The sequence below is a fragment of the Caloenas nicobarica genome, chromosome 9 (assembly GCF_036013445.1).
Source record: "Caloenas nicobarica isolate bCalNic1 chromosome 9, bCalNic1.hap1, whole genome shotgun sequence".
Lineage (NCBI taxonomy): Eukaryota > Metazoa > Chordata > Aves > Columbiformes > Columbidae > Caloenas > Caloenas nicobarica.
Genome location: NC_088253.1, coordinates 23479288 through 23496833, shown reverse-complemented (window position 1 = coordinate 23496833; position 17546 = coordinate 23479288). Strand labels below are relative to the sequence as shown.

Here is a 17546-nt window from a genome sequence, read left to right as displayed (position 1 = left end):
CGGGGGGCACAGCGGGAGGGGGCAGCCCCAAGGCACAGGCAGCGGTAAGGCAGGGGGCAGGGGGGCAGCGGGGCTGGGGGATCCTAATCGTCCTCCTCTCCCCCACCATAGAGCTCTGCCAGCTTCTTGAAGCGGCTGCCCCAGTCGCTGAGGTAGTCATAGTCCTGGTCGCGGTCAGAGTCGGAGGAATTGAGGGAGCTGAGCGAGGCGGCCTCCGAGCCGCTGCCCTCGTAGTCGAACACCAGCAGCGAGTCGTAGGGGGGGGCCGTGGGGTCTGTGTCGGCCGCTTTCAGGTTCTGGGGGAGCAGAGGGGTCAGTGCCTGTTCCCTCCCGTGCTGGGGACACCCCAATGGTACCTGCATGGCCGGGGTCAGGTCTCACCTCCTCGATGAAGGTGCCGATGTCGTCGGGGTTGGCGGGACGGGGCTGGTACTGAGGGGCCGGCAGGAGGGTGGGGGCCACGTCGTTGCGGAGCAGCACGTCAGGGCGGGCGTCCAGGCCCCGGTGCAGCTGCCGCAGGTCGTAGTCCTGGGGGGGACATGATGGAGAAGGGCAGGGTCAGGCTGCCTGCACTGGCACCACCCCCCCAGCCCCCCAGCACACCCACCTGGTCCTCCTCCCCGCCGCCCTCCTCCCCGTAGTAAAAGATGTTGTCCCGTGTGTCATCCTCGGGCAGCAGCAGCGGCTCCTTCGTCACTTTCCTCCTCCTCACAAAGAGCAACAGCAGCAGCAGGATGACTGTGGGGAGCACCAGCATTGGTGGGGACATGTCCCCCTTCTCTGCCCCATGTGGGGTGCAACCCCTCAGCACCGGGACCCCAGGACCCCCCACTCACGCAGCAAAGCCAGGAGGGCGCCAAGGGCAGCAAGGACGAAGGGCAGGCCGGTGGCGGGCTGGGGTCTCTGGGGACAGCTCTGCACCGGCCCCTCACAGTCGCAGACCCGCGCAGTGATGACGGTGAGCTGGGCTTTGCCCGGCCGGTCAAAGAGCCGCAGGTAGACGCTGTAGAGCTCCGGCTCCAGCGGTGCCATCAGCCGCAGGGTGACGGTGTCATCTGCACAAACCGGCATCGTGGGTGACCCATCTCGGTGTGCACCAGTAATGCCACCGCAGCGCAGCCCACGTCGCGCTGAGCATCCCCCCGGCATTACCTTTGTCACCGACCTCCACAGCCCAGCTCTCTCCCGAGCCGTGGCTGAGCTCAGCGCGGAAGGGGCTGGTGTTGGGGGGCAGGTCCCTGTCGGTGATGGTGAGGACCTGGGGCTGGGGGCTATGGTTGCAAACGGTGATGTCCCGGGGCTCGGCCTCAGGGCCATGGTCATTCACGTCGAGCAGGGTGAGGAGGAGGGTGCCGGTGCCTGTGGCGGGCGGTGAGCCTGTGGAGGGGAGCGATGCTGGAGGGGGGACCCCAAAACCAGGACCCTCACGGGGACGGGGATGCCCCGAGCAGGAGTGGGGACAGGCAGTCCTGGCACCGCTCCGTGCCGGAGCTGGGACGTGGTTCCTGGTGCCGGCAGCACATGTCCCTCATGCGGGATGGCAGGAACAATGGCCCCTTTCATGGCCCTCACCGTCGTCCACCGCCAGCAGCACGGCAGCGTAGGTGCTGTTCTTGGCGAAGGGCGACTCGCGGTCCAGGTGGTCCCGTGCCGTCACGAGGCCGTTCTCAGGGTGCACGGCCAGCCAGCCCGCCGGGTCGTGCCCCACCAGGTACCTGGGGGCAGAGGGGAGCTGGTGCTGCAGTGGGGGGCAACGGGGACCCCCCCAGACCTCGACCTCAACCCCATCCCTGCTCACTTGATCCTCTGCCCCTGGGCCGTGTCGGGGTCCTGTGCAGTACAGGAGGTGAGAGTCTGCCCCGGCGGCACGTCCTCCGGCACCCGGGCCAGCTGCACCGGTGGCTCAAATACAGGCGCCTCGTTGATGTCCTCCACATTGACCGTCACCGTGGCAGTGGCCGTGGGCAGCTTCACGGCGAAGGGGGCCTCGTTGGTCACGGCCACGTGGAGCACGAACTGCTTCTTGGCCTCGTAGTCCAGACCCTGGGAGAAGGGAGGGTACGGGCAGCACCCTGCTGCGGGTGGCAAGGGGGGACGTGGAGGGGACACCTACCTTGGCGGTGCGGAGGACGCCCTCATTGCTGGCGGGGTTGGTGGCGATGGCGAAGGCTCCCCCCTCGTTGCCGCGCAGGATGGAGTACACAGCTTGCCACGCTGGCGTGTTCAGCTCGTCCAGGTCAGTGACAGCCAGCCGGGCCACCTCCCGCCCGGCCGCATTCTCCGGCACGGCCGCCTCGTACTGCGGGTGTGCAGCACCGTCAGTGCCGTAGCCCGCCGGGCACTGGCCTGGCCCCATCCCACGGGGAGAGGGTCCCACTGGGGGCGCCCCACATTACCGTTTTGGGGTCAAACTCAGGGGCATTGTCATTGACATCCGCGATCTCGATCACGGCCAGTGCCGTCGTGGTCAGCCCCTCGCCGTCCAGGTCGGCCGCCTGCACGGTCAGCGTGTACTCCCGCACGCGCTGTGGTGGACAGACAGACAGACACAGCGTCAGTCTCACCCAGGCCCAGGGCCGACCCCCCCGCAGTGCTGCAGGCCCACCTCCCGGTCGAGGCCGCTGGCGATGACGCTGAGGGTGCCAGTGGCCCTGTTGACGGTGAACATGTGGGGATGGGGCTCCCGTGGCTCCTGGCTGAGGATGGAGTAGGCGATGACGCCATTGTAGGTCTCCACCGCGTCGTCCGCGTCCGTGGCGGTCACCTGCATCACGGAGGTGCCTGGGGACAGGACATCCCAGTGAGCGGGGAGACGGGCACCCACGTCCCCCATAGGGACGGTCCCAGGGCTCTCCCCAAGGGACGCGGCACAGGGTCCTACCTGGCAAAGCGCCCTCGGGCACGGAGCCCCTGAAGATCTCCTGCGTGAACTGGGGCTTGTTGTCATTCTGGTCCGTCACTGTCACTATGATCTCCATCGGCTCCTCCACCGGTTTGCCATTCTCAGACACAGCGTGTGAGAAGAGCTGGAGGGCGGAGGGGTGAGCTGGGGGGCCGGCATGGCACACTGGCACACCACGGCACACCAGCACACCATGGCACACCGTGGCACATGGTGGCAGGGACCTACATGGTACTTGTCGATGCGCTCCCTGTCCAGTGGCTGCGTCACCTTCATCCAGCCCGACTCCTTCTCGATGGTGAAGACGCCCTCAGGGGGGGCATCTGCCCCTTGCCCCGTGATGCTGTAGAAGATCTTGGTGTCTTTGTCCCGGTTGGATTTGATCTGGGAGGAGACATGGGGGATTCAGTCCCCCTGCACCCCCAGCCCCGATGCAGGGGAATGGCCACCACCAGCATCTCTCCCACCCTCGACGTGCGCAGCCATGCTCAGCCCCAGCCCCCACCCAGACCGACCTCCCGCATACCTGAACCAGCTTTTTGGGGAAGGGGCCCCTCTCATTTTCAGGAACCTTGATAGGGGGGATCACCCAGTCCCTCTTCCGCCTCCTGGGAGCGGCACGAGCCCCGGGGAGCTCCTGCGGGACAGGTTGTGTGAGTGTGCAGCCAGTGGGGGGTCAGGGGATGGGGAGGGGGCAGATGGGCAGCGTTACCTGGGGGGAGCGCCTGGTCCGCACGGGGACAGGGGCAGGGTCTGGCTGACCGGTGGCATCCCGGTGGCGGCCAGCAAGCACCCTGCCCACGCCCAGCAGCCGCACAGGTCCCCCGTCCTCCTGCACCCCAACATCGGGCTCCTCGGACCTGTACGGCCCCACGCAGCCTCCGGAGCTCGCTGCGGGAGGGCACAGGGTCAGGGTGGCCGGGGGGACCTGTCTCCCAGCCCCTCAAGGCAGCAGCCCCAGGACCCTGCGACCCCCCCAGCCTCCCGAGGCAGATCAGGTCAGGCAGGGGATGCCGGGAGCAGCACAGGAGCGCGGAGGTTTCGGCTTTTGTTTCATTGATGACGGGAAATTCCTGGGCAGGCAGGGCCCTGCTCCAGCCTCCCACCTGGTGTGTCACCCCCCTCGGGGCTCCCAGAGCCCCCACCCAGTGTGTCGCCCTCCAGCAGGCTCCCAGCCCCCCATGGCCAGGACATGGGGCACAGCACGGGCCCCCCGCCCAGGACCACGCTGCATCCCCCGCGCTGGACATGGCCCAGCTCCCTGCACCCCCAGCCGGGCACAGGATTAGGGGATTAGTGGAGCTAAACCAGCTCTGCCGGCAGCAAGGGGCCACGAGAGCCGGGAGGGGATGGGGAGCGGGGCTGGGGGGTTGCAGGAGCAGGGGGAATGTGGAGTGGGCTAAGATGAGCTGTGTCCCACGGCTGCCCCATATTGTGATGGGGAGCGAACCCCGGGGCGATGGTGGGGTCCCTTGTCCCATGCTGGGTGCAGCAGCCGTGCCTGGAGGGCAGCACTGAGGGCCCCTCCCAGCCGCGATGGCCTTGATAAGGGACATCAGCAGGGCCGGAAGGGACCCAGCCATGCCAGCAAGTGGGGCTGGGGCACAAGGAGCCACGGGGAGCCCCAAACACCCACCATAGGGAGCCCCCAGCACCCGCCGTGGGGACCCCCCAGCCCTGCTCCCCACCAAAGGCTGGGCGGCACAGGGGGGTCCGGGTCCGCAGCCTTGCTCCAGCCCCCTTGGGGGGCCAAACCCCGCTGTGCCCTCGGGGTCCCCCCATGCAGAGCCCCCGTGGCACTGTGTCCGGTGGAGCTGCACCGCTGGTGTCAGGGCCACGTGCTGCCCACAGGAGGGGGGTTTTGAGGGTTTTGCAGCGGTGTGGCCGGACCCCAGCCCCTGCCCGCGCGGGGTCCTGGCAGAGCCCAGCTCCATCCCGCAGCCTGGCAGGAGCTCCTGGTGGGCTCGGCCAAAGCAGCGGAATGTGGCATCCGAAGGTCAGGGCCTCTCCCGGCACAGTGAGAGCACTTAGGGCCGGGAAGAGCTTTTAGTGCTTCGCGGCCATTAGGCGAGCGCTGGCTCTGGCTGCGGTTCCCGAGCAGCCCTGCACCCCCAGGACGTTGCCGAGCAAATGGGGCAAACAGGCCCATGCAACACATACTGCCCCAGCCCCAGGGCATCACCGGCACTGGGCCAAGAGCGGCACCAAGCCCCTGCCCAGCCTCGGGCCAGGCCAGCTGGACTCTGCAGCCCACGGCACCCGCTCCTGCCCACGGCTGGAGAAGGTGGCCCTGGGGCACCCAGCCCCATCGCCAGCCCGGCGCCAGGCACCCACCCTGCGGGGATCCAGCCCTACCCTGACGGGTGCCCCACGGCTGGACCGCAGGCGCCAGCATCAGCCGCCACCATCCCCAGTGGGGCCAGACAGGCAGGCTGGGCATTGCCAGCCCTGCTGCTTGGGGCACCGCCAGCCCCACGGCCCAGCCCCGCTGCTGGGGGAGCACCGCCAGCCCCACGGCCCAGTCTTAGGAAGGGGCAGCTCCATGGCCCAGCCCCACAGCCCTATAACACAGGAGCCTGGCCAGCCCCACAGCTCAGCCTCACACCCAGTGAACGGCTCGCCCCATGCCCCGGATCCCTGCCAGCCCCACACCCGGGGCAGTACCAGCTCTCCCTGAAAAGCACAGACCCCATAGCCCGGGGGGGCACAGCCGGCCCCACATCCCTCCCCAGGACCCAGCCCCACGGTCCGGCGGGCACACCCAATCCCAGATCCAGCCCCACAAGCCAGGGGGCAGAGTGGGGCCGACCACCGCAGCGAGGTGGGACCCCCCCGCCGCCCCCAGCCCGGCCCGCACCCGAGGGCACGGCCCGCCCGCCCCAGCGGCGCCCCGGACCCGATCCCGATCGCAATCCCGATCCCGCACCCGATAGTAACCCCGGTCCCCGCACGGCCGGTGCCCCCACTGCGCATCCCAAGGGTCCCGGGGGGCCGGGAGGAGCCGCGCCCCGACGGCGCCGCTTACCTGGTGCCGGGAGCGGCCCGCGGCGCAGCCCCGGGGGGACGCACGGCCGGGCCGGGGGAGCGGCGAGCGCGGCGGCCGCCGGCAGGAGCGGCAGGAGGAGGAGGAGGATGAAGAGCGGGCAGAGCCCGGAGCGCGGCTGCCGCATGGCCCGTCCGCTGCCGCTGCCGCTGCCGCCGCCGCCGCCGCTCCGGTCGCCGCCCGCCGCGCCCCGCCCCGCCCGCTGCAACGCGCCGCTCCAGGTGAGGCGGCGGCCGCGCAGGTACCGCCCCGCCCCGGCCCGCCCCGGAGAGCGACCCCGGTCCCTCGGTTACCCCCCCAGAACCCCCGGTTCTTCCGTGCTGCGCCCCCGGTGCCTCCGGCCCCCGCCGCTGCTTCTCCGGTAACTCCGCGCGGCCCCGGAGACACCGCCCGGGCATCCCGGGATCTCCGGGCGCCTTCCCGATATCGCCGTGTGTCCTTCCATGTGCCTCCGGTACCTCCGGGTGCCCCCGGGCACCCCGGTACCTCAGCGATAACCCCACACTCCTCCGTCCCGGGGGCTCCCCCGGCCCCGGTACCGGCCCCACACCGGGGCTGAGCGCCCCCCGGTGCGACCTGTACCCCCGCTCGGGACCGAGCTGCGGCTCTTGGGGACCCCCGGGGACCTCCCACATCCGGCGACCTGGCACCCTGCGGCGGGGGCTCCCCCAGCACCCCCGGCCCACTCTGCCGCAGGGTTCGGGGTGCTCTCCGCCCTGGGGGGTCCCATCGGGCATCAGCCGCAATGCTACTCCCTCCCCAGCACCCGGGGGGGCCCGGCCGGTCCCGAGCATCACCTGGGGGTGGCACCATGCTGGGGGTGGGGGCTACGAGGGTTCAATGGAAGGGGCTCAGCTCCTCGGGGTGTCCTCAGCACTCCACAGTGCATCGGGCTGCTGGTGAGGGATGCCTGGGGGGCCTGGGGGGCCCGAAGCCCCCTCTCGAGTTTGGGTGCATGGGACCCCCGGAGTGAAGAGGGACATTGGGGTGGGGCCATGTGCACACCCCAGCCCTGCTGCGGTGGGGTGTCCTGTGGCCCCTCTGGGCTCCTGGGATCCGTCACCCCCCAGCCTGGAGCAGCATCTTGTCCGCTGGCCCCGTGCTGGTCCCCTCAGGCTGGTGGTGGCAGCTGGGCCCCCCCTGCACATCCTGGCACCCGCGGGCTGGCACTCAGCCGTCCTGGCAGGACTCGGCCAAGGTCACGGCAGCCACAGGGAAGGTCCCAGCCAGGGCAGCCGGAGCCATGTCGCCCTCCAGTTTCACCTTCCTCTTCTTCCTCCTCCTGCCGGTAGGACCGTCCCCACATCTGTCTGCGGTGCCGGAGGCAGCGGGACAGCCCCCCCAGCCCCTGGGCAAAGCTCCGTGGCCCCTCAGCCCCGCTCTCTGTCCTGCAGGGGGTGCTGGCCTTCCCCGAGGGCACCCATGGGCTCCAGCGGCAGAAGAGGGACTGGGTCATCCCCCCCATCAACTACCCCGAGAATGAGCGGGGGCCCTTCCCCAAGAAGCTGGTGCAGGTACGTGGCCCTGTGGGGACGAGGCACAGGGCAGGGGGGTCCCTGGGGCACCACAACCCCTCTAACCCCCCTGTGCCCCATCGCCAGATCAAATCCAACAAGGACAAGGAGACCAAGGTTTTCTACAGCATCACGGGGCAGGGGGCAGACTCTCCCCCCGTGGGCGTCTTCACCATCGAGCGCGAGACAGGGTGGCTGGAGGTGACGAAGCCGCTGGACCGGGAGCAGATCGATAAATACGTGGTGAGTGGGGAACCAGGGTGGGGAGGGGACAGTCCCCAGGGACACACGAGGGCTGATGGTGCCTCTGGCAGCTCTTCTCCCACGCCGTGTCAGCCAACGGGCAGCCCGTGGAGGACCCCATGGAGATCGTCATCACCGTGACGGACCAGAATGAAAACCGGCCCATCTTCACCCAGTCGGTTTTTTGCAGCACCGTGCTGGAGGGGGCTGAGCTGGGTGAGACTGATGCTGCTGAGCAGGAGGCAGAACCAGGGTGGTAGCAGAGAGACGGGGGAGATGTCACCAATAACCACCCACCCCAGGCACCCCCGTGCTGCAGGTGGTGGCCACGAACGCCGATGGCGCCATGAGCTCCAGCAATGGGGTCGTGGTCTACTCCATCCTGCGCCAGACGCCAGACCAGCCCCAGCCCCACATGTTTGCCATCAACGGCAGCACTGGGGTGATTTCTGTGGCAGCGGCAGGGCTGGTGGCACAGGTGAGCCTTGGGCATGGCCCATCACCCCCCCACATGCCTAGTCTGGTTCTCGCCCCCCATTTGAGGGTGACGCTGTCTCTCACTGCAGGCTGTCCCAGAATACACCCTGGAGATCCAGGCTGTCAACTCGGAAGGTTCCGGGCTGCAGGCCACCGCCACTGCCTGCATCAAAGTGCAGGTGAGGCACTGAGCCCACCCCTGTGCCCCCCGGCAGCAGACGGGCAGGGGGAGGCCATGGTGAAGCCGCTGCCTGCTCCTGGCAGCCCCCACCACATGCCCAGCTGCTGCGGCACTGACGCACTCCAGGCACTTTCCAGGCTGGGATGGCAGCTCTGCCGCGGCTCCTCCTGGCCCGGTGCCCCAATGCCCTGCTGGGCTCTGGTCCACCAGCCCCAGGGCCGCGGTGCTGCCGGAGCCTGGGTGCCGGCAGGGCTCCCAGGTGCACCTCCCAGGGGGAAGCCACCCACACTGGCTCAGCCCAGCCGGGGAGGAGCGCCCGGTGCTGCCGCAGCCCCACACTGGGATAGCAGCATCCAGCCTTGCCAGCTCCGTGGGGAGAGGCTGCGGTGCCAGGACAGGCATCCAGGTCAGGGGATGGCATTTTGTGCGGTATTATCCTGCCTGAGCAGGGTGGAGGAGAGCCAGGTAAGCAGCCGGGCACCCTTGTTGTAGTTGTGCCTCTCCAGTGTCCCCTCTTCATCCGGTAGTCGAGGCCCAGAGCCGGTGCCAGGACGGCAGCAGGAGCCCGTCCCGCTCCAGGCAGGCAGCCCAGCCCTGCCTGGCCGGCAGCAGCCCCAGAGCCGCAGGACCAGTCCCTGGGTCATGCTCCCACCCAGCGATGGGAAGTGGCCCCTGGCCCTGGGCAGCTCTGGAGCACTTGCAGGGTTAACGTCTGCCCACACGTGACACCACGGGCAGGGAAGGGGAAAAGATATGGAGCTGCTTCCTCCCTGGGTCCGGGCCAGCCAGTGCCGCCACGCTGTGGCCCACCAGGACGAGCGTGGAGCCCGGCGGCACGCGTCTCAGCCTCGCTTACTCCTCCACCTCAGGCCAGCGGCATGTCTGGGACACTGAAAGGCTCCCTGACCACCCACGTGCTGAACACGGCCACGGGGCTGCCGGCAGCCGGCCTCGCCATCCGCTTGGCCCAGCTGCAGGAGCCAGGGCAGTGGACGGAGGTGGTGCAGAGGTAAGAGAGCCAGGGGCAGCCACCGGGCAGGGGATGCTGCTTCCTGTGTCCCCAGAGCCAGGTGGCGGCCAGGAGAGGCTGCCCAGCCTGCGCCCTGGGGACAGCCACCACTGCAGGGCTGGGACAGCCACCACGGCAGAACTCGCTCCCGCTTGCAGGTGGACCAACGAGGATGGGCGCTGCCAGCCCCTCCTGGCTGCGGGAGAGGCCAGGGCCGGCACCTACAAGCTGCGCTTTGAGACGGCGGCGTACTGGCAGGGCCTGGGGCAGACCAGCTTCTACCCCTTTGTGGAGGTACAGAGTGCGGGGAGCAGGGGATGGGTGACATGGGAGCTGGCTGTGGCCAAAGCCACAGCAGGACCAGAGCAGAGTCCGGGTGCTATGGCCGGGCTTGGGGGAGCTGCCTGCTCCCTCCTGCAGTGCTGCCAGTGCTGCTCTGAGCACCCCCCAGCCCGGCTCTGGCTCACTGAACCCCGGCTGCTGCCCCTCGCTCTCCCCCAGGTTGTCTTCACCATCACGGACCCGGCACGGAAGCTGCATGTCCCGCTGCTGATCAGCCCCTACTCCTACACCACGTACCGGGGCAGTTAGGGGACAGGAGTGTCCTCCCCCAGGGACACAAGGCACCGGGGGGGAACTACGGCACTGACACCATTAAAGGCTTCAAACAGCACCATTTGTCTCAAAAAAAATCACCTTCCTGGGGCCAGTGTACACACGGCTTCTGGAGGGGGAAAGGAGGGGAACCCTGGGGGCAGCATGGGCAGGGGGGCCCGGGGGGGCCCTGCTCCTGCTGGGGCCAGCGGGTGGGATGCCGGGAGCCCTCTGGCTGTGCCGTAGTCCTGTGCCACGCTGGGCACTGCTTGGTCACAGCTGACCCAGCTGGCAGCTGCCTGTGGCCAGCCTCCCCTGCAGCAGGAGTGGGGGGCTGCCCCAGAGGAAAGCCCCTCAGGGAGGAGGGAGAGGGTCGTCCATATCCTCCAGAAGGCTTGGGAGGGTGCTATTTAATGGCACAGAGCAGGCAGGGGGCACAGCCCCGTTCCCTGCAGGTCCCTGCTCAGGTGGGCACCGCCACCAGCCCCGCGGGGCCCTGTCCCAGCACCTGCCCCAGCACTGGGCTGGCCAGCGGCTTGAAGCCCAGGTTGTCCAGGGGGATCCCAAAGTCCGTCAGCTTCGCCTGGAACGTCTGCAGCATGTCATTGTGCGCCTGCAAGACAAGGGCAGAAGGTCCCGTTTGCACCCCCTGAGCCACAGCCACCACCCAAGAACCCCCCAGCCCTGTCCCTCACCTTGCAGACCCGGGCCAGCTGGAGCTGCAGGTCCTTGATGGTGGCATTCTTGGAACTGAGCACGTCCTGCAAAGTGACACAGCGCGTCAGGCAGCCGCTGCCTGGCCCCGGCGGCACTCCGGCTGTGCCATGCTCTGCTGTGCCGCTCCTGCCTGCACGGAGGAGCTGCAAAGCGGCCTGGCTCCAGTGGAGCAGCTGGCAGCACGGCTTGGCAGGCTGCCACCCCCCTGCCTGTCCCCTTCAGCCGGCAGCCCCGGGGACAGCCACCCCCAGGCAGAGGCCAGGGACAGGGACCTCCTGGACCAACACCACAAGCACCAGCCGCCACCGTCAGCCCCGCTGCAAAGGGGGGTGACGGCAGCACCTGCTCCGGCAGCACCGCCCTGCCGTGGCGGCACTGGGGGAATTACAGGGAGAGAGTCCCCAAGAAGATGCCGGAGGCAGCCGGGCAGAGGAATTTTGGGATCCCAGCAGCTGCGGGAGAGCTCGACGCCATGACGCCTTCCCAGGAATGTGTTTTGCTTCCTGCTGCGGTGGCACCTGCTAGTAGGTGACACATCCGCTGCCCCATCCTACAGCCACTGCCGTGCACGTCCCCAGGACACCTTGGCAAGGGGGTGTCTGCGAGCTTCACTGCCACCCACCCAGAGGAGACCTGGGAGGGGACAGGCATGTGCAGCATGAGCAGGAGGGCCCTGGGGTGGTGGCCTCACTGAGCATGGAACCAATGTCCCCCGTGTGTCAACCCAACCTGGAGCAAGTGCTGCTTCTCCGGTTACGGCTGCAGCAGGCTCCAAGAATGTGGGTCTGTGAGACACCACGCTAAGGCTTTCTGCATACATATTTTTAGCACGGCAGACACTGCAGAGCCCTGGGGAAGCCGCCCGTGCTGTCTCTGCAGCTGGGGAGGCCAGGCGAGGTTCGGCGAGGCTCCACAGCTGTGACTCCCCGTGCGCAGAGCACCCCAGGTCACCGAGGGTCCCCGCACGCAGCCAGCTGCTCGCAGCACAGAGCTGGTGAGCGCTGCTCAGCCTGGGGCCATCCTCCTCGAAACACGTCCCACCTGAGGGACAGATCAGTGCCAAGCTGCCACCCACACGCTCTGCTCTCGCGGGAGAGCCGGCATGCCCTGAGGCACCGCACGTGGCCCTGGGAGTGTCTGGAATGAGTGACATGGCAGCTACAGCCATGTGAGACGGGGACCCGCAGGCTCCGAGGTCTGTGCTCCCCCCAGAGCAACCTCTGCCCCCCAAAACCAGCCTTTGCAGGGCCCACAGCAGCACACCTCCAGCTTGTTCGAGACCAAGGAGAGGGCACCCGGGTCGAGGTTGGAGGCTGCAAAGGCCTCGCTGAGCTCCACCTCCTTCTTCTCCAGGACACCGAGGAGTCCTTTCAACTTGTGCTCCAGGAGCAGGTTCTTGAAGCCTGTTTTCTGCTGCACCTCGTTAATGGCTTTGGTGAACTTCTGGTAGAGCTCATCTCGCTCCGCCTGCACCTGCTCCCAAAGACAGAATGTCCCCACACTGCCCACGGGACCCCCGGGGCCCACGGCCACCCGGGGCTGGTGGCAAACAGGTCCGGCAGCTCCAGCCACAGCCCGGCTGCTCCCGGCAGCTCCTGCAGGCCGCGGGGAAGGCAGGAGCCAGAGCAGAACTTCCCTCCCTCCTGCCATGGCTGGCACCTCCTCAGCACCTGCACTTCTGCTTCCTGCTCCCCAGGACACCCCTGACAGCAGAACGGGCTGACAAGCTCGCTGCAGCACTAATTGAGACCTCGGAGAGGGCCCTGCAGCACACGGGGTCTCTGCTCTCCTGCTGGCAGCTGGCAGGAATCCCTGGCTCACAGCTAGTTAATAAGTGTCCTAATTAGGACACATTCTCTTCTCCACAGCCTATTTCTGAATGCACTGAATATGTTGCTGCCTTAATGATGGATTGTTAACGAGGCCTCAGATCAATGTTCATATTTCTGGGGATTTCTACGAATTGCAAATGAGCTCTCTTCTTGCCTCAGTAGATTTATCTGGGTTAGCTGGTGGGGGAAGAGGCTGAGTGGGGGAGAACTCACTCGAGAGGGCTCATCCCCCCACGGCACGCGGGGGGAGCGGCCCCCGAATGCTGGCAGAAGGAGGGAAGGAGCTCCACACTGGGGTGGTGTCCCGTGACAATCTCTCTGTCCCTGAGCCAATGCTGCGGCCAGGCCTTGGCAGGTTGGGAGGGGACCGCTGGAGCGTGCACGATTGCTTAGCAAAGTACAAGGTCAGGCCTGTCTGCTGACCATGGGAGAGGCCAATGCTGGGAGAAGCTTTGTGGGAAGCGGCAGTTATCGCACAGCTCGGGATTAGGGCTGCGGAAAGCCCTCGGCTAAGCACAGCCTCTGCTGTGTCGCCTGCTCTGCAGAGGGGACAGGGTGTGGGGGGCACCCAGAGCCACCAGCAGCGCTCACCTTACTGAACCTCTGCTCCAGCACTTCGTGTTCCCACTGAAGATCCTTCAGTTCCTTCTGGCTGACTTTCAGATGGCCTTTTGCATGCTGCAAGAGGGAGGGGACAGTTAAGGAGCAGGGGTTTCTCTGAGAGGGGCAGGGGACATGTTTTGGCGAGGAGAGTGACCAGCAAGGAGATATGGATGAGAAATGCCAGGCCAGGCAGCACCCACAGCAGCTCCCTCTCCCTCTGCAGTGGGGGCTGCTCTGGTTCCCCACTGCCAGAGTCCTGGGAGTCCCACCGAGATCTCACTAACACCTGGCTGAGCTGGAAAGGACTGGAGGACTTCACTGAGCGACAGAGGTCATTGCCAAGCAACTCCCTCCAGGAAAAATCCAGGGTGACTTGGGAAAGGCCAGGGCTGGCCACTCACCTTCAGGGCCTCCTTGTCCATGTCGTAGTGGGCCAACTTCTTCTGCAGCTCGAACACCTGCTCCTGGGTGTGCTGCAGGGACTCCTTCAGCTGCTTGTTCTGGAGCAGCGCATCCGCCTTCTCCTTTTCCAGCTTAGTCTCCCTCTTCTTCATCTCCTCCATCTGCTCCTGCGCTTGAGAACACGAGTGTCAACTCTTGGGGGCTGCCCAGCTCCTCAGAGCTTCCCACACCGCCCAGACGCCCTTCCAGGGCTGGCCCAGCAAGATGCACCTCCCTGCGCTCAGGAGCTCATGTAACGATGTACAACCCTCCAGAGAGCAGCAACACCCACCCGGGAAATGGCCAGATCTGGGTGAAATCCTCACAGGATCGGTCCCTTGGTGGCAGGGTGACACTGCAGGCCAGGCAGGGGGACAGGCAGTACCTTCAGCAAGGTGATAAGTGCCAGGTTTTTGAGGGTGATGTCGTTGTAGTAGTTCTTGATGTCACTGAAGGCCTTCTCATGGTTCCTCATCAGCTCGCTGATCTGGCTGTTCTTCCTCTCCTCCACTTCGTGGATCTCCGTCTTCCTCCGCAAGTCAAGCTCGTCCCGCAGAACTTGCATCTTCTTGTTGTACTTGGCCTCGATCTCTGGGGAGGGCACAGGGGCTGTGAGGACCTCGGGGAGACCCCGCGCAATGCCCTGCAGCTCCCTGAGCCAGCGCCGCCCGGTGTGTGCCACTGCTGCATTACTCAAGGACAAGACGCTCATTAGCAGCGTCACTGCAGCTGCCACCAGCATGCGGAGCAGCCACACTGTGACCCTGGAGAGCAGAGCCCAGAAATAGCATCCTTGGAAAGAGGGCATGGAGATGCTAAACATTCCCAGTCAGCCCAGGAGAACCTGAGATGTCCCCCAAGGAGGAGACGGGAGCGAGGGCTCTGCAAGAGCTCCACCACGCTCAGCTGTATGGCCTGCAGCAGCGACAGCACCCTGCCTGCACCCCGCACCATGGGCACCCGGCCTTCTTCCATTCACACAGTGCTGAAGGTCTGGCAGCCCCAGAGCACAGGGGAGCAAGAACTGGGGGAAAACCAGCCAGAACCGGGGGAAAACCAGCCAGAACTGGGGGAAAACTGGCCTCCTTTCTGCTCAAGGCCCTGCTAGGGAGCCTGGCAGCGCAGCAGAGCTCGGCGGAGCCTTCCCTGGTGCACTGACAAAAGGAGCTCGCACAGGAGTTACACGCATGTCCTGACCTTTCACTTGTCTCTCAAAGTCGTTGCACAGCCGGGTGATCTCTTCCTCTTGTTTCTGTCAGAGAGAAGCTACGTTTTAGATGCAGACAACCAAATCCTGTGCCAGCCGCATCCCAGGGGAGTCCCTCCTGCTCCCTGGGTGCCACCATGGCACCAACCCCACATCATCCATGCAAACGGCAGCTCACAGGCCCTCCAGCTGCTCTTGCAGCTCCCTGCTGTGGGAGGGGTTCACAGGACCTGCCCCAAGAAGCCCTTGTCCTGTTCCTGCCGCACACCAGGGCTGGGAGGGCACAGCCTGCGGCCCCACCACCTCCCTCTGCAGCGGAGGCACCTCGTCCGCAGCTCCAGCCCAGCCAGGGACGTACCAGGCGCATGTTTTTCACCACCACCTCGTTGGCCAGCTCCTGCTCCTTCAGCTCCACTTTCAAGGAGCGCATGTCCTTGCGCAGCTCCATCTCCTGGGCCCAGTGATCCTGCTGGGCCCGCTTCATGGACAGGGTGCCCTCCACCTTTAGGTCGCTGAGGTTTTCCTGGTGTTCGTACAGCAAGTGCTTCACCTTCTGCTTGTAAACCTAAAGACAAACCACAGACTAGGTGAGGGGCTCCAGCATGAGACATCCAGAGCTGGGATATTGGCTGAGATGCTCCTGGTTTGCATCTTGCCCAGCTCTTCCTCCTCTTCCCTCTCCTCCTCAGAGCTGCCCAAGGCTCACCCGGAGCTTGGGGCGCTCACAACACCTTTAGTCTTCTCCTCTCCCACCTTGATCTCCACTTGATGCCGCTCCTCCGCCTCCTCCATCTCCCGGTCCTTGTTCCGCAGCTCTGCTTTCTTCTCCTCCAGCTGCCGGCGGGTGATCTCCCAACAGGCGTGAGTCCTGTCACGCTCCAGCTGGAAATAGTTGCGCTCTTCCCGTTCTCGGTCCAGCTCCTCCCGGAGACGCACAACGTGCGCCTCCAGCTGCAAAGCCAAGGGGAAGAGCCAGGGAGGAGGGAGAGACCTTTAAGATCATCGAGTCCAGTCATTAACCCAAAAATGCCGAGACTACCACCAAACTATGTCGCTGAGAACCTCATCTCTGGTCTGTTCAACCCCTCCAGGGATGGTGACTCCACCACTGCCCTGGGCAGCCTGTTCCAATGCCCCATAGCCCTTTGGGGAAGAAATCGTTCCCAAAATCCAACCTCAACCTCCCTTGCTGCAACTTGAGGCCGTTTCCTCTTGTCCTGTCGCTTGTTCCGACCCCCCCTGGCTCCAAGCTCCTTTCAGGCAGTTCAGAGATCAGAAGGTCTCCCTTCAGCTCTTGTTCTCCAGGCTGAACCCCCCAGGGCCCTCAGCTGCTCCCATCACATTTGTGCTCCAGCCCCTTCCCCAGCTCTGTTCCCTTCTCTCAACTCGCTCCAGCATCTCAAGGGCTTTCTTAGCCTGAGGGATGCAAAACTGACGCCAGGATTTGAGGTTTGCCCTCCCCAGTGCCCAGCACAGGGACGGTCACTGCCCTGGGCCTGCTGGCCACACCAGTGCTGGTACCAGCCAGGATGCCATTGGCCTTTCTGGCCACCTGGGCACACTGCTGGCACTGAGATGCACAAGATCTTATCCCAGAACTGAGGTCCCCAGGCAAGAACCATCTCCTCCTCTGTTTGGAGGACGCCCAGCTAAACAAGCAGGACTTGGGGCAACCGAGGGGCAGTGGCTGCACCTTCCACCTCTGCTCGCCCTCCCTGTGCCCACAGGAGCCTCCTGCCCCTGCAGCAACATGGCTGAGAGCACGGCAGCTGCAGTCACAGAGCTCCAGGCTGAGCCATCACCCAGCTGAGCCAGCTGCCGGCGTCGGGGAGAAGACAGCGAGGACACAGGGCTGGCGAGCAGGGCACCCTGGATCAATGGAAGTGAGGGTGGGATGAGGGGGCTGCTCCTTCCAGGAACAGTGAGAACCCCACACACAGCCCAGACAGGTGTCAGGCAGTGAAATGAACCCCGATCGCTTGTCCCTGTCACCCTCGGCCACCTGTTGTCCCCAGAGCCAGGCACTGAGCAGAGGTCCCTCAGCACCGCCCTTGCAAGCAGCATCCTCCCAGGGGTGGGCTGGGGGCCGGGGGTGTCTCTCACCTGTTCTTTGCTCATCTCCTCTGGGGACAAGACATCGGGCACTGCTGAAGCTTTGCTCCCTTTCCCTTTTTTTCCCGCTTTCTTTTTGGGCGCCTAAGGAAAGAAAACAAAATACATGAGCTGTGCGTGTGGCTCCGGTGCCAAGAGGAAGCTGTGGCACCCAGAGCTCCGGTGCCAGCCCAGCCCACCGACCTGCTCTCCCGGCGGGGACACGAGCAGGGGGACAGGGAGCGCTGGGTGACGGAGCCGGCGTCCCCACGGAGGGGCCGGGAACCCTCTGAGGTCCCCACACACGCTTAGCTCATGTCCAGCCGCTGCCGGCTCAGCTCCGCGGTGAAGCCTCCAGCGCGCACCCCGAGTCCTGCCTCACGGGGGTCCCGCAGCGCTGGGCACGGCGACAAGGGGCTCCCCGAGAGAGGGACAGGCCGGAGCCCCCGCACCCGCGGGCCTCCCTCCCCAGGAACCAGCCGGGCGGGGCCACCCCGCCCCCTCCGCTCGCAACCCCGGCTCCAGGGCCCCTTCAGCAACAAGCCCAGGGCCCCCAGCCGCCCCGGGCTCTCTGCCCAGCGCCGGCCGCGGTTCCCCCCGCCCGAGCCCCGCTCTCACCATGGCCGCTGCCCCCGGCGCCGCCGTCTCCAGGCAACGGGCGCGCGGCTCTCGCGAGAGGAGCGCGGCAGCAG

At 66.2% G+C, this 17546-nt stretch overlaps 3 protein-coding genes across 3 annotated transcripts; 1 reads left to right on the top strand and 2 right to left on the bottom strand.

Annotated features, from left to right (window-relative positions):
• Nucleotides 1-83: 83 nt before the first annotated feature.
• On the bottom strand, nucleotides 84-6072 carry LOC135991909 (B-cadherin-like). The gene is made up of 15 exons (XM_065640758.1): nucleotides 5928-6072; nucleotides 3615-3793; nucleotides 3429-3539; nucleotides 3131-3286; nucleotides 2882-3026; nucleotides 2606-2781; nucleotides 2397-2525; nucleotides 2114-2299; nucleotides 1799-2043; nucleotides 1573-1715; nucleotides 1153-1377; nucleotides 837-1055; nucleotides 608-738; nucleotides 382-528; nucleotides 84-296 (listed from the first exon to the last, which is right to left on the bottom strand). The coding sequence occupies exons 1-15, from the start codon at nucleotides 6070-6072 to the stop codon at nucleotides 84-86; spliced, it is 2550 nt and encodes an 849-aa protein (XP_065496830.1).
• Nucleotides 6073-9142: 3070 nt separating this feature from the next.
• Nucleotides 9143-10005, top strand: LOC135992210 (5-hydroxyisourate hydrolase-like). The gene is made up of 3 exons (XM_065641215.1): nucleotides 9143-9369; nucleotides 9528-9663; nucleotides 9871-10005. The coding sequence occupies exons 1-3, from the start codon at nucleotides 9239-9241 to the stop codon at nucleotides 9958-9960; spliced, it is 357 nt and encodes a 118-aa protein (XP_065497287.1). The 5' UTR covers nucleotides 9143-9238; the 3' UTR covers nucleotides 9961-10005.
• Nucleotides 10006-10104: 99 nt separating this feature from the next.
• On the bottom strand, nucleotides 10105-17514 carry GAS8 (growth arrest specific 8). The gene is made up of 11 exons (XM_065641090.1): nucleotides 17473-17514; nucleotides 16867-16959; nucleotides 15517-15714; nucleotides 15122-15328; nucleotides 14754-14808; nucleotides 13942-14147; nucleotides 13517-13684; nucleotides 13104-13190; nucleotides 11944-12153; nucleotides 10659-10724; nucleotides 10105-10576 (listed from the first exon to the last, which is right to left on the bottom strand). The coding sequence occupies exons 1-11, from the start codon at nucleotides 17473-17475 to the stop codon at nucleotides 10427-10429; spliced, it is 1443 nt and encodes a 480-aa protein (XP_065497162.1). The 5' UTR covers nucleotides 17476-17514; the 3' UTR covers nucleotides 10105-10426.
• Between the last annotated feature and the right edge of the window lie 32 nt (nucleotides 17515-17546).

What these genes read in the sequence shown, in the direction of transcription:
- LOC135992210 (XM_065641215.1), top strand. Translation starts at nt 9,239, where the DNA reads ATGTCTGGGACACTGAAAGGCTCCCTGACCACCCACGTGCTGAACACG. An exon ending in TGGACGGAGGTGGTGCAGAG is followed by an intron (nt 9,370 to 9,527) that starts GTAAGAGAGCCA and finishes TCCCGCTTGCAG; the next exon opens with GTGGACCAACGAGGATGGGC. An exon ending in GCTTCTACCCCTTTGTGGAG is followed by an intron (nt 9,664 to 9,870) that starts GTACAGAGTGCG and finishes GCTCTCCCCCAG; the next exon opens with GTTGTCTTCACCATCACGGA.
- GAS8 (XM_065641090.1), bottom strand. An exon ending in AGGAGATGAGCAAAGAACAG is followed by an intron (nt 15,715 to 16,866) that starts GTGAGAGACACC and finishes TTGGCTTTGCAG; the next exon opens with CTGGAGGCGCACGTTGTGCG. An exon ending in TGGTGAAAAACATGCGCCTG is followed by an intron (nt 14,809 to 15,121) that starts GTACGTCCCTGG and finishes TCTCTCTGACAG; the next exon opens with AAACAAGAGGAAGAGATCAC.
- LOC135991909 (XM_065640758.1), bottom strand. Translation starts at nt 6,072, where the DNA reads ATGCGGCAGCCGCGCTCCGGGCTCTGCCCGCTCTTCATCCTCCTCCTC. An exon ending in GGACCAGGCGCTCCCCCCAG is followed by an intron (nt 3,540 to 3,614) that starts GTAACGCTGCCC and finishes CCTGTCCCGCAG; the next exon opens with GAGCTCCCCGGGGCTCGTGC. An exon ending in CTGAGTTTGACCCCAAAACG is followed by an intron (nt 2,300 to 2,396) that starts GTAATGTGGGGC and finishes GCACACCCGCAG; the next exon opens with TACGAGGCGGCCGTGCCGGA.